This window comes from Loxodonta africana, chromosome 21 (assembly GCF_030014295.1).
Source record: "Loxodonta africana isolate mLoxAfr1 chromosome 21, mLoxAfr1.hap2, whole genome shotgun sequence".
Lineage (NCBI taxonomy): Eukaryota > Metazoa > Chordata > Mammalia > Proboscidea > Elephantidae > Loxodonta > Loxodonta africana.
The window spans coordinates 63364450-63385880 of record NC_087362.1 but is presented as its reverse complement, the minus strand read 5'-3'; the positions used below and the strand labels follow the sequence as shown (position 1 = coordinate 63385880).

General features: G+C 43.6%; 1 protein-coding gene across 3 annotated transcripts in view; it reads left to right on the top strand.

Annotated features, from left to right (window-relative positions):
• Positions 1 to 21431, top strand: part of FTO (FTO alpha-ketoglutarate dependent dioxygenase) — a 412272-nt gene that overhangs the window by 339052 nt on the left and 51789 nt on the right. Inside the window, exon 9 of one of the 3 annotated variants that reach the window (XM_023555597.2) lies at positions 10131 to 10180. The exons of 1 other annotated variant lie outside the window; for it this stretch is intronic. In XM_023555597.2, coding sequence (XP_023411365.2) covers positions 10131 to 10134 — 4 coding nt within the window. In that variant the 3' untranslated portion in view covers positions 10135 to 10180. Of the gene's footprint in view, positions 1 to 10130; positions 19098 to 21431 lie in introns of those variants that run through there. One more of the 3 variants, XM_023555596.2, reaches the window with a different exon arrangement.

Genomic DNA, 21431 nt, shown 5'->3' with positions numbered 1-21431 from the left:
ACACTTGAAGAACTGGCCACTTTTTCTCTACCGGAGAAATGAAGTCGTGGCAAGGCAATCCAGCTGACAGGGAACAGTGTCCTTGAGGCTGTGGAACTGGGAAATCTCTGGGGCAACGCCTACAAGTCTGAAGAGAAATAGAACAGAAAAACCCTGTACCTTTTGCCAAGCCCTTTGCCCAGCTTTAAGAAGGAGTTGAGGGTATATAGTTGTCCAGTATAAAACTGTTTAAAACTCAGACTCCTCCCTTTCCAGGGAATCGAAAAAGTTCTACTTTGGTCAGAAAGAGCTGAGTCCAAACATTTTTATGGGCACCCCACCTTTAATGTCCTTGCCCCACCTTTTCAGGTCTCTAATGTACAGTGTGTCTGACATTGTATGGCCTTGCCTGCATTTCAGCAATCCCAAAATCACTTCTGAGTGGTCTGCTGCGAGGGCCCACTGCCACTTTGTAAGGGCATAGCAGTGCTCGCCAAGTTTAAAACCACTTAAAAATCTGAAAGTAACAATTAAAGGTGGTTATTTTCCCCATTACTGAATAGTATATGTGAAGTCTTGCTTTCACCTTTTTTAATAGACTCTACAATAAACACTGACTTTCCTCTCTTGGAGAAGGCAGATGTTTGTGTAACTAGGAAACAAAGCTGCTCTCAGCTGCACTTTTCTCATAAAAGACCAAGTTACTTTTCCATCTCAAAACCTGAGTTTAAGAGTTTTATGATTTTAAAATGAAAAGAAATCCCTTGCTATACAAGGAAAAGGAAGAGTGATAGAATATTTTCGCAAGAAGAATGTGCCTTGCTTTGGCTCCTCACCATAGCTTATTGGCATGAGTTCGTTGGAAGGAGGAAGCTTTTATTAGGAACTAATGATTGCCTGTTCTGTTGCAGTCATTAGCCAAAGAGTTCCCCAAATGCTGTGTGCTATACTGTGCCCTGGAACTTGTTCATCCACGGGTAGGGAATGAACTGAGCTTTTAATACCAGTCGGATGGAGCAAACTTAAGACCAGGTAACTGTGCTGTTCTCCTACTAGTTTTAGGGTCTTGAAAAGGATCATTAATGTTTTCAAGCCACTGAAGTATCTTTGATGTTTAGCAGCTATAGTTTCCTACAGTCGTGTTTCACATTTGCACGTAAATTAGCTTGAATGAATTTTAAATATTAAGCTGGTGTTTGTTAGATTATCGACCCCCACTGGCAATATGTGCTTAGGGAATAAGCACATTGAGTCACATGCAAAACAGAGTTGGAAAAGCGAATCCCTTCCAAGATAATAGTATATGGTCTGCTTTGGGATTATCCATTTTGATATCATCTTTGTGTTACTGTAACCGTTCCACTCAGGAAATGGAGAGTTGGTTCCAACCCTTTCCTTGTGATTGGAAGGAATTCATTTATCTCTCAAAGTAACTGATGTTCAGCAAAACCCATTGCTGTCAAGTTGATTCCAACTCATGGCAACCCTATAGGACAGAGTAGAACCGCCCCATAGGGTTCCCAAGGCTGTAAGTCTTTACAGAAGCAGACTTTCACATCTTTCTCCCATGGAGCGACTGATGGGTTCGAACCTCCAACATCGCGGTTAGCAATTGAGTGCTTAACCACTGTGCCACCTGAGCTCTTTGATGTTCAGCAAGGAAATGTCTTATTGACTGAACAGGATCTGGTTTGTTATTTTTGGTTTAAAGCAGATATTCTCTTTAGTTAACTACTCTACTTTTAGGGTAGTTCTTAATACAAACTTGCAAGGTAAGAGGCCACATTGGCACTTTACAGATACAAAAATTAAAGCATAAAAAAATATATATATCATTTTGAAGGCCACATAGCTATTCACATTCAGAAATGAAATGAGACCCCCTCAGAGGTCTCATTTTTGAGGTCACTGTGGCTTTGGCCCCTCAGTCGGGCTTATGGCAGCCTGAGAAGTATCTCAACTGAATGCAGAGTCTTCATTTGTTGCCTTGTAACCATGGCTGAATGTGACTTCACAAAGATCTCTTAGCCAGACACTGATTAGAACACTCCTCCCCTGGGAGGGAAGGGTCTTTGAGGTATTTTGAAGGGCGGAGAAGGGTTGAAAGGTCTTATCCATAACTCTAAATTCCTGTGCTTTCTGAGGCTCATTGACATGATAGGTTAAGGGCGCCTTTGGGGCCATTATGTTTGTCCTGCTGAGACGCGCTGGAGAACACGTCATTGTAGAGCATTGTCCCCACATGTTGCAAGACCTTTTCAGGGTCTTTGACAAAGCAGCTTCCTGCCACTTACGGGAAACTTTGGGAAAATTTTGATGCAGACAGGCCCAAGAACATTCTTTAGGTTTGTTCTTTTTAAATAACTGGAATTTTCAGAGGTTTTTGTATCTTCTCACCCCCTTCATCTTTAAATCAAACCTCAGTTGTACACAGACGCCTGGCTGCTAGATATACGTTGAATACGTTTTTTTTTTCCCCTTTCTAATTTCTTTGTTTTGGGGTTGGGGATTTTTTTTTGTTGGTGATAGTGGTAGTGGTAGAAATGGTGTGATGAACAAACACAATTACCACATCCAGGGCCTGCAAAGCTTTAATTTAGAAATGTAATAGAGATCACATTGTTTCATATGGAAACAATCCCTCCTTGCCTTCTTCCCCCAGGGAGTGAAGGAAATATCTCTGGTATATGGTGAAATACCTGATAGACTAAACCTTCAGATAGGTTGGTGGATCAAGGCAAAGCGTGCGCACGCACACACATATGCACACACACACACACACAAAGCTCATGTTTTCAGCTGTCCTATTTTAATGTTCCTATTTTGTTTTTTATTGCCCCTCAGTATTCTGAATTTACCAAGTTAGTCCTAATCTAATATTTAGTTCTTTTATGTTTAAAACGTTTTGGCTGGACTCAGTTCCCAGCTTCCATGTTGCCTGTCTCTGTTAACATCTCTGCATGCAGAAGGGGGTATCCATTAGGGCTGGGTTGAGGGAAAACCACCAAAAGGCCAGGCGGTATTTCTTGTGGCTAGAAATCCCAGGCCCCAGCAGAATGAATTGAGAGGATCCCTCTGAGTCATTAAGATAGATGGAAGGGTCAAAACTAAAAAAAATTGAGCCTTTTTTTGTCTTAGGGCCCAGAGCTCCATTGTCATTCAGAAATTAGTTCATTTCTGAAAACGCTGAAGTCTAGGGAGCTCTAGCTCCTTCTCCTGGTTTCTCACATCATAAAATAGAAGTTAAGCTGTAGGGTCAGAAATAGTTAACAAATAAAGACAACCTTTGTGCTGAACAAGAGCCCATGGTTTGAGTTCTAGCTCAGCCAGTGCATCTCTGTTAGTTGAGTTTTTACAAGCTCATCGCCTCAGTTCCTCCTCCACAGATGGAGGTAACAATACGGCTTCATCTCTCTCTTACCAAGGGGTATAGATGTGTAGTAACATAGAGGACACTTCAGGAAGACTTGTTAACTATGAGTCTTTCTTGTTAGGTGAGCTATACCAACGAAATGAGGGACGTGATTGTTTTGATAGAATTCTATATGGATACAGGATTCATCATTAAACCTGACTTCAGATTGGGAAGTTGTCCGTTTTCATTTCTATACCTCCACTGCATGTCCGCTTTCTCCCGTCTTTCTCTACACCAGCTTCTGCTGTATCTCTGGTCCACATGGCTGAAAAGATGGCTGCCAGTTTTCATGTCTCGGGTCCAGCAACCTGGGTAGAGACAGAATCTCCTAAGGATCTCAATTTCAGGTCCCTAGAAAAGGAATTCTGATTATTTCGGCCTGGGTTAGGTGCCCACTGCCAGACCAACAAACTCTGGCTAGCGGGTGAGGCCACACGGAACACACATGGCTGCCAGAAACCTGCTGCTGAACCCTAGGCATGTTGGGGGGGTTGGTTCCTGAAAAGGGGGAACAAGGGATACAACCCAATAGATTTTTACTTTGCTGTTCCTTTAAGGAGTAAAAGTACTCAGAGCTGTTTTTACTCCTTAGAAGAAAGTTGCTTTAAAGAATGAGCATAAAATTTCAGAGTAAAAAGGTATTTTAAAGTTCACTAAATCCTGTTCTTCATGTCACATTGAACAAACTAAGGCAAAAGTAAAGCGATTAACTTTCTAGAGGTCCTAAAGCTAATTAATAGTGCTCAATGATCATCTTGTTAGTTAAGAGCATCGTCTAATATATCCTTTATTCACTTTTCTTCTGCCATGTCACAGCTGCATCTATTTCAGATGTTATTTTTTCCTAGTATTTAGAAGCTTTTTAATTATAAGGTATTTATTTAAAAACAAAAAAAACACCACGTTGCCATCAACTCGATTTGGACTCATAGCAACCCTATAGGACAGAGTAGAAGTGCTTCATAGGGTTTCCAAGGAGTGGCTGCTGGATTTGAACTGCTGACCTTTGTTTAGTAGCCTGAGCTCCTAAACACTGAGCCACCAGGGCTCCTTTCGGTTAGCAGTGATGGCCAGTAGAAACTAATTGGCGCATTGACTCAAGCGGTGCCCAGGGCACGCACCCTACTTGCCCCACCCTACATGCACCCCATCCCACCCCACCCAAACCCCCCAATTAGGCCTCTGTCCCCACGTGCTCCCCCAGAAGCCCCACTGTCTACTCCTGATTGCAAAACTGGGGTAGAAAATCCAGTCTCTTAGATACCGTCTGATTTCTAATCTGCCCCCCGACCCCCACAGCCCTCCTGTAGAGCAGCCAGGGGCGATAAGAGCAGCCAGCAGGGCTTGTGAGGGCAGGAGGCTTTTACCTTGGAAAGGGGGGCTTTCTGGTTACACTGCTGCTTTGCCTCTCCTTGAAAAGGGCAAACAGGATTTTCGAGAAGGAGGAGAATTGGAGGGAAGGGACCGGAGCAGAGCTGACATTACACGTGCCCCGCCTGTCAGGTGCCTTTAAACTCTTAGCTTCCAGACCCCGGGAACCTGCTCTTTGTAGCTCTTTATACAGCACATAGCAGAGCGCTATGTGGTAGTGGCTTAATGAAGGTAATGTTTAATGAATTCTGATGAGGAGGAGAGGGTTGTCAGAGCGACCTCAGAGGCACTTCTGATTCTCCAAAAGTAGGAGTCTTTGTTTCAGGGTTGATACAGAGGAACAGAGGAAGGAGGAGGAGACAGGAAGACACTCTGCTTTCTAGAAAGACACTATAGGGCTCAAGGGAGAAACACGGGGGTGGAGGTAGGATTTTCACCTCTTTAGGCTTATCAGAGATCTTAGGCCTACAGAGCTAATGTGCCTCACTCATTCAATGACTGATTTATTCATTTGTTTTTTTCATTCAACAAATGTTTACTCAACATGTCCCATTGTGCCAAGTATGGAGCCTACAGCGGAGAACCAGAAGGACATGCCCTGCCCTCAGGGAGCCTACAAGTTAGGCCTGTCCTCCACACCAGCTCAAGCTCTGTCCACCACATGTGTCTGGAGTGCTTAGTATGTGTTAGGTACTAGGAGGAGCTACGTAAGTGTACCCTACACAATCTTCAAGAAAGACAAGTATCAGAGAGGATTTATCTTGCTCTCAGTCTCTCCAGACCATTTCTCTAGTCACCTGTCAGGTCTCTCACTTCCTGTAGGACTTTATTGCTCATATTGGTTTCAAATCTGCCTCTTCTAAATTAGACATCCTTCCATCTGGCCCTGGCCAACCTTCAGTGTGCGGGATTCCTATTGGTACCTGCTGTCCCAGGCTGGAGTGTTGCAAGCTAAGGATTCTTAGCTGCTCCCCTCTGAAGCTGGATTTAGCAGGAATTTGTTTGCACTACTGCAAAGGTCAATTCAGAGTCCAGACATAGCTACTGGTGGAGTCAACTGTTTTAATACTAGCAGTGGAGAAAATGACTTTAAAATAATCCTTTTAGGGACACAAGATACAGTGGTTTGGCCTTTTCTTTCCAATAATAATAATTTTAAGTCAACATCTCTTTAAATTTGGTTAGTTCCATTAAGATCACTCCAAAAGAGAGGTTCATCAGTGGCTTTGAAATCCAGATGAGAGGAAGAAAAATCATTCATATGGTAAAACATCAGTTACACTAACTAGGGAAAGACTTTTGCTGAATTAAAGACAAATTTGACACATCAAATATTTGAAACTAATTGTAAACAGGTTACTTTTAAGCACATAGAGAAATCCACCCTACAGTTGTACTATTCCCAAGTTCTCTTACACCTCAAATTCCAGTGGGAGAGACCTATATTTAAACAAATACATAAATAATTTCAGAGCCAGGAAATAGGAGCACTAACCAAAAGGTTGGTGGTTCAAACCTGCCCAGAGGCCCCTCAGGAGACAGATCTGGTGATCTGCTTCTGAAAGATCACAGCCTTGAAAACCCTATGGAGCAGTTCAACTCTGCAGACGTGGGGAACTGACTCAATGGCAACTAACAGAAACCACCTTGAGTTTCACAAGTATTAGTGAAAGGAAATATTATTTATAAAAGTGCTTTGAAAATTTTAAAGCACTCTAAATTCATGAATATTTTTATTAAAGTTTTTAACATAATTGAGGGTATTAGTATTTTATTCTAGAAGAATCAGCCTTAAGCATAAGTAAACTCTCCCTATTAGATCCACCGGGAGTTTCCTGAGCAGTACATCGCTGTGTGGATTCTAATGCCATTTCCTGTATCTTGTGAAAGCCTAAGGAAGGAAGATCCCACCGTTTAGACCCGCAGCCCCTGAGGAGAGAATCCCTGTTGACTGCCCTGCTGTCATATGAGTCCATGAGGGCAAAGGTGAGGCTCTCCTGAGGTGGTGATTCCCAGGATGTCTCCACTTCTGGGGCCACACTAGCTAAATGGAAATTATGAAAATATCCAGGGCAAGAAGCTAATAAACAAGAAGTGACAGGCATCGCATATTAGTGGATTATTGTGGGCACTGCCTCTCCCGCAAGACACACACTGAAGGTTGAGGGCATCTAATAATCCCCCTGAAATGTGCTGCCTGATGGGCCGATGATACGAAAGGAAATCTGCTCTATTCGAAGAGCAGATGAGAAGATCGATGTCCTGTGGATGACTGTTGCCTTTGACATGGATCACTGGGATGTTCCGAAGAAATTTTTTTGCAACCTTTCGTGTCTAAATGTAGTCCCCGACTCTGATCTCTGGAAAAGACAAAGGTACATGTTCCAGGTTTGTCCCACGGCTGGATTAGGAATAAAGACGTTAAGATTTGAGTGTTTCACCTGGCGTGGGTTGCAGGATGGGGTTGGCGTTTACCATTCACGTTGGCTGCTGTCTGCGTGTGACTCCTTCCCTGGAAGGCCCTAGCGGGGAGGCCATAATCATGTGTTCATTGCAGGCAAAAGTCATTTTGATTTCTTCTTACTAAATAATCCCGCCAGTGCTGCCCGAGCCATAAGTGTGGCACAAATTAATTGAGCCAAAAAAAAAGTGATTCGCATACATTTGGCACTTCTGGTCTTATTAGGATCAGAAAGAGCAACTGGATGGAGATCAATTCAGGAAAAGAAAAAAGCATATGTTACTTATTGTGTTGGCTGCATGTTTTTTATGAGAAAAGGGGGTGCCGCGTCGTTAATAACTCTGGCACGCCACACCAATTCTGGTCAGCCTGATAGATTAAACATGAGCCCACTCTCATTACTTCGGCAGCCATAGAACATTGGCTTTCTTGCCAGCCTGATACGTATTCCATGCACAGTCAAGCCTCTGAGTTGACATCTTCTTCTAAAATTGTTTGGCTGTAATAAACATAAAACTTTCACCACTGATGCAAAGCATTGCTGGTTGGCTTCATTTCCTACCCCCTTTTAATTATTCCTGACACTGTGGAGAAACATCTAATATAAATCTGTAATATGCACTGATGACAAACTACACGGTTGAAGGACCATGTAATTTCTCCACAATTAATTAAAGTGCATAGAGTTTTTTTTTTTTTTTTCCTCTTTTTTTTCCCCCAGCAGCCAGATGCCACTGACTGGCTCAAATAACACTGCTGTCAACTGTAAAAAATTAAGATCCAAACCGTAAGAAAGGTACTTAGATAAAGAAACCAGATGCTGGGTTATTTGTGGTACCACCGCATACATCTTGGTGTAAGCCACCATTGTTCAACATCTGTACGTGCACAGTCTTAATTGCTCACTTAACTCAGCAAGCCTGTCAGCAGTTTACTTCCACAAGTATCGTCACTTTTGTAAATCTTTTATTAAAAATTGAACGGTGCCAATCAGCCAGGGGAAGAGATAGAGACATTAGAAGACCACGTGCAAAAAGAGGCAGCTGCCTGCTTAAGCCAGTAGCACATGCCGCTGTTCACGGGCACGTGCGTGCGTGTGGTCACTCCCTGAGAAGAACGCTCTGCTCTCATTTCAGGCCGATCTGCCACCTGGAATTGATCAAAAGCAAATTAATTTTCATTTTCAATTAGGAATACAATTAAATCCAATGTGGTGAGGGGGGGAAATTGTAATGTTTACATACAGCTAATGTGGTGGGAGGGCTTGAGGAAATACCAGGTGAAATGAAATACAGGTCTTTGTATCTTTGCATTTAACTCATTCAAGTGTTAAGGTGGTGGCCCAGGCTGCTGCTGCTACTGCAGTTTGCCTCCCCAGCAGCTGGGCTCCACCCCCCCCCCGCCCCCATTGGAAGAAAAGAGGAGAAAGAGAGCAAATCAGGAGGTGGAAACTCAAAGACATCCATCCAGAGGGGCCCTGCCCTGTTGCTTCAGGGGCTCTTTTCCCAAAATTCTGCTGTGGGTCAGGGTAGTGGATGTTTTATGAAGAGCCTGAGTTAAGCAACAGGAATTTGACTTTCCATTCTGCTTCCAGCTCGCCAGCTCTCAGTGTCAAAGCATTACCTGGCAAATGGATCCCCCTTCCCAGTCTGGCCATCTTCAGAGATATTGAGTGATTGTGTGAAAACAATCTGGCTGTTGAATGCATGGTGTCACAGGATCCCAGCTCTTTTCACTTGACTTTTCTCTGCATTCAACTGCTACCTTTTGTTGGAGTAACTGAGTGGGGCCTGTGGGACAGACAGGATTCCTCCTGGCTGCCTGGGGAACAGTCGGCCCAGTGTGTTCATCACCAGGGGTGGTAATTTGGGGAGCTTTGACCCTGATTTAAGGAAAGTCCATTATTTGTCAATTATGAGTCCTAGAAATCCAGATATGAGACCCACAGATGCTAGTGCCTGGGTCTCTGGTTTAGGGATGGGTAGTGTTAGTGAACTTGAAGATATGGAAGTGTCCTCTCCATATCTACCCTTCTCTCCCCGAGCAGCTGACCCTGGCGTGCCATAAGCATGCTGCCATGCTGACGAGAATCTTCTATCCATCCATCTCAGAGATCAGCTTCTTTGAAAGAATAGTGGGTGATAAATAGTTCGTCATGTGAATAACAATGAAGATAGCTTCAGATAATAACTTGCATCTTTCTAAAATCCTCTGGGTGATGGATTAAGAGGAAGAGAAGGTTCTGGGTCATGGAAACAGCTGCTTTTGGTGAAAGATTATTCAAAGCAGTGTGGTACCCAGGAATCCCCAGTACTCCAGTCCATATTTTACCTCACCCCCCCATCTCCCTTGTCCTAATACTGGGTTTACAGTTCCTCCCTGCATGGCATTTGGGCTTTAAAAGAAGATTTTATTACTCCTGCTACAGTGGAATTTCTCCTTTTACTAGACAGTTGGCATGACTGCAGCCTGAAACCGCAATGGAGTTGTTAACACACCGGAATCAGTTTTTCCCCCTTTAAAGCTATTCTTTTCTTTTTTTAAAGAGGGGGAAAAAAAGAAAAACTCCAACAAATCAACAGAACTATTAGCTTTCTGATTTATTTGCTACACAGAGCAAAAGTCAATGTGAAGTGACAGAAACAGCAGAACAGACAGTCTGAAAACATTCTACATGAAAGTTTCCCAACTGAAATGGCACCACGAGCAGCTGGTTATGTGGAGATAGACATCTTCAGTTTCCGGATTGCATAATAGAAATGGGATTTCTTTTTCCTTTAAAAACACATTATCCAGAACATTGACATAAAGCTTTCTGTGCTCTGGTTCCAAAAAGGCCTTGCCTCAAGGATGGACCGATATCTTTTCAGTTGCTAACAGTTTCTACCATTTCTTCTCTTGCAGTTGACAAGGTCAATGTTGCTGACATGAGGAAGGCCAGGAGAAATCTTCAGGTGCGGGAAGATTAACTCCGTCTACCTGGCACATACTGTGGCATTTAGTAAACAAGTCCCTCACCATAAAACAAAATAGTGCTAATAGCTGCATAGCCAACGCACGTTATTGCTTTGCAAGTATCTCAGGGCTTCTAAGGATTGGAGACCATGCTTGGGGGTGGTTAAGGACAGTTGTCCTGTCTGGCCCTGAGCCAGACGTTGCTGTTGACCTGCCCTCCTTGCAACTAGCATAGGGGATGTGGTCTTCGAATTTCTGTGTCCTCCCAATGTAGTTGGTGACAATGCACTATATTCTCCCCATCCCTAAGTTTCTAATAAGGAGCCCTAGTGGCGCAGTGGGTAAAGCATGCGGCTGCCAACTGAACGATTGGTGGTTCAAACCCACCAGCCGCTCCACGGGGGAAAGATGCGGCAGTCTGCTTCCATAAAGGTTTACAGCCTTGGAAACCCTATGGGGCAGTTCTCTGTCCTGTAGGGTCTCCGTGAGTTGGAATCCACCCAACTATAACCAGTTGGCTTAAGTGTCTAATGACCCATATCTGGGATGGAAAATTCTGGGCTTTGGCCTACAGCTTCCTTTTGCACTTAAAAAGCCCATGATCTCAAAAGCATTCCTCATTTTTAAATCACCCTGTACATCAGTACTCATATAGTTTTTTTTACATTTTATTTAAAAGGCAGAGTCTATTGTCTTATGTGCCCTTGGCTGGAAAACAAAGGAAGTCTCTTTTAAGAGGTGTTTTACATTTTATGACTACTGAGAGAGAACATAGTTCTTTAATAGGTATATATGTAAGAAAGTTACACATTATAAATTTTTAGAGATTAAAAGTTCTGAAACAGGGTTGTCTGATAACATCTCTGAAGGGTGAAGGAGAAAATGGAAACTTCAGAGCATCAGAGCTTTGGATGTCAGAGCAGAACACTCCCTAAACTTGAGAGCATCAGGAGCTTTTCTGAGATCATATTATTCTCACTGATAATAGCCTCCTGCCTTGAACGTGGATGAGGGTGTGCAAGATGAGTCATTCTTGTCTTGTACTTCATGGCTATGGGCATGTAATATGCTCTTCTTTGAGCCAGGCGATTGACAGAGACGCCAAGGCAGTTAAGACTTGAGTCTACTGGAAATAGGACTTTCATTCTTGCCAGAAATGGATGCTTTTCTGTGTCCACCACTATCACACATCTTGATTTTTTAATCCTGACTCTTAAAATAATATCAAACAACTCCAGAGGAACAAAGTTAAATATTTCCATATGAAGAGCTGATTAAATTTGTATGGTTTTCTTTTCAGTAAAAATTGATAAGTGATGAAACACAGTACAGCTGGGTGGTTGGTTTGGGCTGTTACTCCCATGTCCTCTGTTCTCCCCACCCAGCTCTCAGGGCCAGTGCAGGGTGATCTGCCATACTGTCGCCCAGGTTCTGAAATGCCCATTCCCCGGGCATCTGGACTGCAGAATGCAGGTGCCAAGCACAAAGTCAGTGGTCGCCTGGCTTAGGTCTTTCCTCTTGAGTCACGTTGTGCTCTTAACCATTCCTGCTCAAGGGCAAGCTGAGTCCCTGTGAAGCATTATGGTTGATAGTGGGCATGTGATGCTCAATCAGTTAGGATTCTTTCAGTTGAAAATAGGAGGGAAAAATCTACTTGGGGGGTGAGGGAGATGATTTATTGACTCCTTTGTCTGAAAAGGTCAAAAGTAACTGACTTTAGTACAGTGTGATCTCAGGCTTAAATGAGGTGTCTATGACCTGTGTTATTTAGCTCTATAGGACATCATGCTTGGTAAAGTAGAGGGTCAATGAAAAAGAGGAAGACCCTCAATAAGATGGACTGACACAGTGGCTGCAAAAATGGGCTGAAGCATAACAATTATGAGGGTGGTGCAGGACCAAGCAGTGTTTCCTTCTCTTGTACATAGAGTTGCTATGAGCCAGAACCAACTCAACAGCACCTAACAACAACATTCTACTTTCTTGGTGTTGCGTCTTCCTTCAGTCAGACTCTCCTCTCTTGGTCACAAGGTGGTTGCCAGCCTCTCTCATGGCTACGTCTTCCATGTTCACATTCAGTGGGGGAAGGAATGAGAGGTCTGTCCTTGCATTCCCAACAGAGGTGCCCATTTGCCTTTATCCTAGCCAGGGGAAAGGGAAAATGCCAAGGGTAGAGTCAACTACACTAGAAACCCTTGGACTAAGAGCTGGGGAAGGTTTTTTGGAGGGAAACTAGGACATGTTAGATGTTTACAGGGTGACAAAAAGAAGGAATATCCTTTATCTATGCCAAAGGTCATTCCACCAAAACAGGGGGGCTGGGAAGTGGAACTCTTTGATCAGCAAATTGAGTGCCCAGGTTTTAGGTGAAGCACATTCATCGCTTCCATTTTCATTCTCCTTAAGAAGCTTTGAAATTTTTATGCAGCACAGATTTATGGGCTTGACTTTTGATTTCCCCAGTGTTTGGAGTGGATGGGCCTCTTCTCTTGCTGTCATCAGTGGCCAAGGGTAAGAACTGTTCCATAGACTTAAGGGAAATGAAACCAGCCTGTGCTTCTGTGCTCAAACACCACGTGCATCTCCCCTTTCTGAAGAGAGAAGTTGCCAGAGTCACACTCCTCTAGGATCGGGCCAGCTTCGGCCTGGTTCCTTTGTGTCCTTGCAGCTCTCCTTAATGCTAAGATGAGACAGCACCTGCTTTCAGCTTTTATTCTGGTCCTTATCTCCATCCGCCCTAATTTTCTGTCTCCCAGAAGTCCCATAACTCTTTCACAATTAACTGTGACCACTTCCCAAAGATCATCTCCTGCCAGGTCTCGGCCAAAGTTAACTGGATTCTGTGGCCGAGTTGCTGGAAGCTACACTGGTCGGACACCTCTGGTGGTGGGGACTCCTTTTCTGACCGAGGCCAGGCACTAGAAGAATTGATAGGCAGCATTCACTCAGGGGCTCCCCGTGAGCATCCCCCAATCAGAGGTGGTAAAGGTCCCCGGGGAACATCAATTTTTGTGCCAGAGATAAAGACAAAATTGACTCTCAACATGAGTTAGGTTCCAGAGGAGCTGTGTGTGCCACTGAGCTATTTCAAATCTCTATTTGTCAAAGTGAGTGTTTACTGTGGGCCCCCTTAGATCCACCCCGACACCCCGCCCCACTGCCCACGCCAAGAACCTGGCTACAAAGCGTCTATCCTCTGAGGATTTCCTCCTAATTAAAATTTTACGTATACCGAATAAGCAAGGGCACTTTTGAAATGTAAATTTGTCGTTTTCGTTGGCAACTTAAATCAGCTCCACCTACCTTGAGACTGGTGTCTCCCTCAGCACAAAGCTGCATTCCTAGCCTCCTGTTCCTCTGTGCATCTCAGATTCGTGGTATTCTTAGATTCTGGTGTAGGCTTTTTTTTTTCCTTGAACACTTTCTGCAGTTTAGTTATTTGTTGTAATTATCAAGTTCATTTTTCTCTAATAGATGTGATTAAGTATATTTAGCACTGTGTAATGAGTTTTCTGCCTGGTTGCATCTTAGCTAATAAGGAATTCCTTAGCGGCATCTCTGACAGCTGCCGCGAATCCCAGGTCTGCGCTGCCACCAGAGACCCCTTCCATGAACTGCTAGCATTAGAAAAATTAACTCCATTACACTAACCATAAAATTGAGGCTGAAATTTGATTACTAATAGATCCTTAGTCCACCTCGCAACTGTAGAAATCGGGGAGTACCAGTGGGGAGGAAGGTGAATGCTTGGGAAATGTCGGCATCCACATCCAGCATGTGTTCAGATACCCCAGCCCTACCTTCAGTTTATTTCCTGAGCAGAAAGGAGAGGACTGTGCCAAGCTGATGGGTTTATCGCTGTGCGATTCGGTAGGTATGGGACTGAAAGTCTTTGTTACTGCCGTGATGGTCGTACCTTGTCATCAGCGCCTCTGTTTTCCTCGAGCTAAGAAACCTATGGGTGTGTTTTTGGCCATCGGAACTACTTGCCATTGTCGCAGGCAGTCCAGATTTGTGAGGCTAAAGTGCTGAGGACAATTAGTAATTGGTGACTGGCTGCTACGATGTAGAGTTGCTTAGCAACGTTCCCTGAATTAAGTCTCTGGAAGGGGCATACAGGAAGAGACAAGACAGGAAAATGAAATAGGGACCATTTCAGTGTATAGGTGAGTCGGTTATGAAAAAAGAGAAAAAGCTATCCATAATCATAGAGATGACTGAGTGGAAATTTGGGGCTAAGGGAAGGCAGAACGCAGTTCCTCTCTTGCTAAGTAAATAAATGGCAGCTGAACACGCACGGTGATGTAAGCGCTCATCCTCTTTTCTGACACTTTACTGTGACTCTGATGCCAGCAGAACTCAGGAAGCGTCATTTACCCAAAGTGCAGCATGAAAATTCACGGAAGGAAGAGATGGAGAATCAAATTACGCTCTCTTGAAACCCTTAGCATCAGTCAGTTTATACCAGTGACCTAGGATTAATTGAGGGGCAGGGTTTTGATTCAGCCCTGCTGTGGTACCAGGTGGAATTGGTGCTCTAGTACACTGGTGTTTAGTCTCGCTCCATTTAAAATAGGGGAGTGTCTTGAAGAAGCCAAGGAACAGCATATTCGTTTCATTAGACTTAGCGAAGTTTGGAGACTCTGAGCAGACTAAGATATCACCCTGAACTACATGATTTAGTGAGCTGGTTTAGCCTCTGGAAGGCCAGATGAGCAGAGGAAAGTGGAAAAGCGGTAAAAGACCTTGATCCAGATACTGAGCTTTGTTAAGGGGCCGCCTTATCTACTCAACGAGCTATGTCTGGAGGTCTGCAAAGGTCCAGGGGCTCATTACTGTTAGTGAGGGCTGTTTTGCAATTAGTGTTGAAACACTGAGATAAAGAAAGGATATATAGGAATTAAAAACAGATAACGTAAACACTAACAAAGAGTCTTAATCCCTTTGGCTGAGTGTTTTGCATGTTTACCTCTGATCGGAATTCTTAATAATATCGAGTGTGTTGCAACTCAATAAAGATTCCCTGGGAAGGAAGAAGTCGATTCTCGGATTAAAAAAACAAAACCGAAAAGAAAAGAATTGATGCTCACTTCTTTCTACTACCTTAAAAATAGATGAAGGAAATACAAATTAGAAAGTAAATTACACAGGAAAGTTTTGCTTGGTACAGGTGATTTTGGGCACAGTTCAGTCTCCCATTATCTGGTGATTAGAAAGTTTCCTTTAGAGCTCAGAAAGCAGACTTTATCTCCACCTATGACTTGTTTTCTATCCAAAGAATGAAGGTGTTTTGATATAAAATTCTTACTGTGCAACTGAGAAAATCTTTGCCCTTCTGGCCTGGAGGCTCCTGACTGGAAAGAGAAAGCTGATAACCATCTCTGAGTGTTGCCTAGTACCTATAAAGGGCTCACCTTCACTCTTACAATAAATCCAAACCCACTGCCATCAAGTCGGTTCTGACTCATAGGACGGAGTAAAACTGCCCCATATGGTTTCCAAGGAGCGCCTAGTGAATTCAAACTCCCGACCTTTTGGTTAGCAGCCCCTGCTCTTAACCACTACGCCACCAGGGTTTCCTTCACTTACCGGAGAGTGCTGTATTTTCAGGACAGTGTATAATTATTTGGGAAGAAGACAAAATAATGGCTAGTGCATAATAATAACATGCATAATAACACAAGCTGTCTAATGGCTTACGGTTCTAGTTTCAGTATCCTAAGCTGTATAGGTGCTCTGTGCTCCTACGTTCCCACCCCCATGCCCATCCCTCTCCTTTAGGTAACACTCATACATACGGATGATTACCCAATAAGCAAGGTCCACATGGCTCCAGTTGTGCCTTCCCACCAATCTATTGTGCACAATTCCACTGTCCCCCATCACCTCAAAGATGTGCTGAAACCCACGTGAAATTGCCCACCACAGATTAGCAAGTAAATACAATTAAGCCTTGAGCACCTTGCTCAATGCAGGTGGGTGCATACTGTGCTTACTGGTTAATCCACTCCTGATTCCCAGTACCCAGCATGGGGTCTGGCACATAGAGGACCCTAAAGAAATATTGGCTGAATTGAATTGTTATCTGAGAATCTGGCAGTGTTAGCCAGCCTCCAGGATGGTCCCTAATGATCTCCATCTCCTGGTGTTCACACAGCCTTGTGTAATTCCCTCCCTTTCAATGTGGGCTAGACTTAGTGACTCACTTCTAACAATAGAATAAGTGGGGGAAACTGGGTCATAAAAGGCAGTGTGGCTTTGCACTTGTGTTCTCTTCTCTCTTGAACCACTCACTCACTCTCGGGGCAGCCAGCTGCCATGTTGTGAGCAGCCCTTGGAGAATCCCTCATGGCAAGAAACGGAGGCCATGAGCCAACAGTCATGTTACTGAACTTCGACATAGATCTTCCACTATATTTACATATTCTTATTCCTTGGGTATGAGCATCTCATGTTGAACTTGACTCAGTTTGAGCAGCTCTTGCTAGTCTGTCAGTTTTCTTTACTACTCCCTGGTCTCTCTGTCATTAACACCCTATTATCTCAGGGTCTTTTGATTAGAGCCAAATGGTTTGGTTATTTTCAAAAGGACGAAAAACACATGAGATTATTTCAATGCTTTGTGTGTTTGCTGGGTGTGGAAATATAAGTTTCCCTGTGGCTTGAGGCTGAACATGGCAGAAGAATATGAGTCCTGCCCTGGATCCAGCTCCATCCACCAATAGGATACTTCTAAAGAATGTCATGACAATAAAGACATCAGCCAATAAACCCCTAATATATTGATGGTCAGTAATAAATCATAATGATAGGAACATATCTCTTTAGAGACCCTTCCATGGTGGCCCTTATTGGGCTGATTCCCCAGTAGTCCCATGGCCAGGACCTTGGCCTCTGGGCTAAACAGAGTATACCCTGTACACTGATGGTGTTATGTGGCTGACCTAGACGCAGAGGATGAATGACGAGTTGTAGAGGGAAAACTCGCCTTGCAGTAAAGAAACAGCTCTGCTGGGCCTGAGCCCTCCATCCTCGAAGGGGTGAGGCTCAGGAACAAGAAAGATCAGGAACAGGCACCAGAGAACCCCAACAATACTGTCAATCTGCTCCCAAGTTTGGCGATGACTCCAAGGAGGAAGAAAGCCTACACATTGTTTTTCCTTTTGCCTCAGGCAGTGGTGGGAAAGCAATAAAATGCTGATACCATCCTCCTGCAGTGTAGCTGGTTTCAGTGGGGAAAGGGGACAGTCTGGGAAAGACCACAGACCATTGGGCTTTTCCCCACCTCCTGTGCGTGAACAGGAGAAGGATGGAGTAATTGGTGGTAGTTAGGATTTTTATTTGCTTTTTTCTCTCTCTCTTCCCTTAAAAAAAAAAAAAAAATCTTCCTTTGTTATGCTGCTGCTGTGTCTATTTTTTGTTGTGGTAGTGTTGTTTTAAATAGGAGAACTTGTGAAATGAGACTGCATAAAAGATGGACTTGTTTTATATATGGAATATTGCCTGTCCTTCAGATCTATGTGTCTCGCTTATGGAATGAACCAAAGTAGGAGAGATAAACTAATATTTTGTATAAGCTCAGCCAGACAATACAGATGATAAAGATGTTTCATCTTCTTATGCATGCAGAAAATATGAAAAATCGTAGTTTACACATATTTGCTCAATTCAAGTGTAAAATTGGGCCCCTCGATTGCCCTGGGCCACAGTGGCTGTGTTAAAGAAGCTCGATTTACCTTGCAGCCGAGTGAAAAATGATCAGAATATTAGACTCATCTAGCCCACATTAAGGAGCCATTGCATTTGCCGACAATTTTATGCTATCTCAATATGAAAACAGAGCAATTTCAACTCATATCAGGTTATGATCGGCAATTACAGTTGCATAATTCACCTAGTCGTCTCTTTGCAGGGCCTTTATTTTCCCTCTTGGTGACATTCTTGAGAAAGTGCCTGATAAAAATGTCATATATCATCCCAGCTTTAGAACTCGTGAGGGGGTAATCTGCTATGCCTTGCTGAGCCCATATTCCTGGCTGGAGTTTCGACCGGGAGGGGTCATGGCACTCGTAATTTCCTGGTTGATGTTGTCCTCAGCAGCTCTGACAAGGGGCTGTAAAAGCTGGATTGTAGGCAGTGGTTAAGCACCGTTCCAGTGGGGCTCATCACTAGCAATAACACTGCATTACTGTGGCTCGTGCTGTAGTTGGCCGTTGCGAAGATAATTAGATTTGATGTCAACATTTCTTTATCACCTGCATCCTTTTGTGCATCTGTGTGTCAAGTTGTTATTTCCGGATTTATTAGCAGCCTCAGAGCTCCTCTCTATCTGTCAGCCTGTGTGCTGTTTGTGTTGACAGTTGTAAAGTTAATTACTAGTACTAATGAGCATCGGGCTTTTGGTGGACATGGTGTTTTGGACATTTAAAACTATAATTAGTTTTTTTGTTTTTTGTTTTTCTTCCCCTACACAGTACTTCAGCTCCCCCCTCCCCCCAAAAAAGGATTTAAGAAAAGATGCTTTCCTTCCTTCCATTGTGACATTCTATGTACAATTTATCTTTTATTCAAAGGCTCCAAAAACTCAGTTCTGTTTATTTTTAAAATAGATTTCATGTAAATCCCTGAATAATTTCTTTTGTTCCTGCCTTTTCTTCCAACCATGACAATGTGGCCATTTCATGTGCCTTGAGAATTAAGGGTAGTGATGGTGGAGTGCTGACCTCTGCCTATTCATTCTCCACGTGTGATTCTCCTCTTTTCAAATATTGCTCCTGTTCAGTGGAAGATTCAGTCAGTGAAGAACACTGGGTAAAATTCAGAGTAATAAATAGTTCCCCAGGTGGCTGATCCCTAGATAATAGTAAATAGCTAATATTTATGTGTCATCAACTTTGGGCCCAGAATCATGGTAAACTCTTTATACAGATCACCTCATTTAATCTTCCCAACATACCTAAGAGATAGATACCATCTACCTCTCCATTTTACAGATGGGGAAACTAAGGATTAGAAAGGCTAAGTAACTTCTCCAAGGTGTAACAACTAGGAAGTTGTCCCGAGATTTGAATCCAGTCGCTGTAGCTCAGAGCCTGCACTCTTCACTGGTACTCTATAGCCACAAAGTATGCTTTCAAGGAAAATTAGCAGACTCCTGGGGCATGTATTCTAGAGGAACAAAAAGCAATCACTTACTAAGTCAGATTGGCTCATTTGTATTTCACTCCCAGTTATACAGGGATGGTAGTTTCAATGTAATGGCAATTATCTGTGGCATGTATTTTATGGAGGTATTTTGTTGGGTCTGTTGCGGCAGCAAAGCACCACTCCCTTGCCGCTATTCATATTTACTTTCTATTCATCATTATCTGCCATTTTGCTAAATAACTATCCTTCCCAGACATAAATCATCTATAAAAATACTCTGGCTCGGAGAAAATTTCGCCCTGGCACTGCAATGATGAGATAACCATTTTCATCTCTTGTTGAAGCATTGAGATTTATTGGCTTTCGATGGGCAACAGACCAGGCATCACTCTCTGCTAAACAGACTCCCACTTGCATTTATTCTTATTGCATTTAGTGATTCAAAATGGAGCCCTTGGAATCCCTCGAGGGTCCGTTCCCAGCCTGGGTGGGGTGTTATTACTTTATATTAGATAAGGGAAGGACACACAAAGAAACATGTGGTGATTCGGATGGTTCCCAGCCTGGGTGGGGTGTTATTACTTTATATTAGATAAGGGAAGGACACACAAAGAAACATGTGGTGATTCGGATGATTTTTTATTTCCGTTTAGCAGTGATGACAAAATGTCAGAGTGAAATGACTTCAAAAGTCATTTTTCCCCACTGCCCTGGTTCTGCAGCCTTGTCCCTTGAGGGCTCTTCCATTGTACAGTGTTATTAATTCTGCTAACTTTCAGACTTCATTGCTGACAACAGGCCTCTTGGCTTTCCCAGCCTATTACATTAAATTTCCCATCAAACCATGTCAGCCTCTGAGGTCACAGATTTCGAGAGAAGCTTTAGATATTTTGCCATCTGACTTCACGGGCAGGTGTTTTCTAAATTGCTTTTAGGTTTGTTTTTCCAGTGTCAGAAATCAGATTGAACCTATTTAGAAAAACTCAGACAGTGAGTGCTCATCAGGATAAGAACAAAGCCGAGTTTGAGGCACAGGCACGCCTGAACTGGTGTGTGTGCGTGCATGCGTGTGTGCGCACGCAAGAGCACTTGTATTTCAGTTGACCTTTCTAAGGGAAAGCAAAGCCTTCCAACCAGACTTCATCCCCGACCCCACCTGGTGAGTAGAGTGCCTTCTTGACTATCTCTTTTTCTAACTCTTACTGAAGCCCCCAGATACAGTGTGACTGCCCCGGCGAGCAAAGTGATGCTCCTCTGACACTGATTTTGGAGGGATCTGTGAAACTATTGAGTGCCATTAGAAAGCCACTCTAGGCAGGCCAGTGAAATGATTGTGGACTTGATTCAGGACGAGCATGTCTTAATGTGGGGTCCTCCAGCAAGTTTCTGGCAGCAATAAAATTCAGTATTTCACTTGATGCGTTAATTTTGGCATGCTGTTGTGGATTAAAATAAAGGGGTAGCAGAAACCTTCCTTCCAAGTAGCATGGCCACAGGCAGCACGTCGCTGTCAAAATTACATTGTAAAGAAAGCCGGTGGAAGGAAATGGAACTGGGGCTTCATTTGAAAACAGAAGAGAAATGAGATGTTATTTCTGAAACAGTCAACTCCTGGAAATGATTACAAATCATTTGGCAAGTAGAGAGCGCCCTTGCAATTCTCATTTATTATTAGTTCCAGTTAATATTTCTGCTCTACCAATGACAACGTTCACACCTCGGCTTGCCAGAGCAGTTCAGACATGGGGGCTTAGCGGTGAACAGCCTCTCGGAGTAAGCCCCCTTCACTGTTTATTGTATGTGTGCTGAGTGGGTGGGAAACTGACAGGCCTGAGGGGCTGAAGAGCAGGGGGAGCCCACACTCTGGCTTCCTCAGTGATAGATATCTAAACACTTGAGTGTCTCACCTAAGAGCAGGTGACAAGAGTGTGGGCGGCAGTGAAGTTAGCTCCCTGCAGTCAGCACCAGCATTGCCTCTTTGCTCCTTATGATTTTGAGAACCCTCCGGAAGCTGCTTTTTTTGGAGCCCACCATTAGCTAGCTGTACCTGCAGGAGGAGGTGCTGCAGCAGGCTGGGGCTGGAAAGATGAGGGAAGCAAGGCG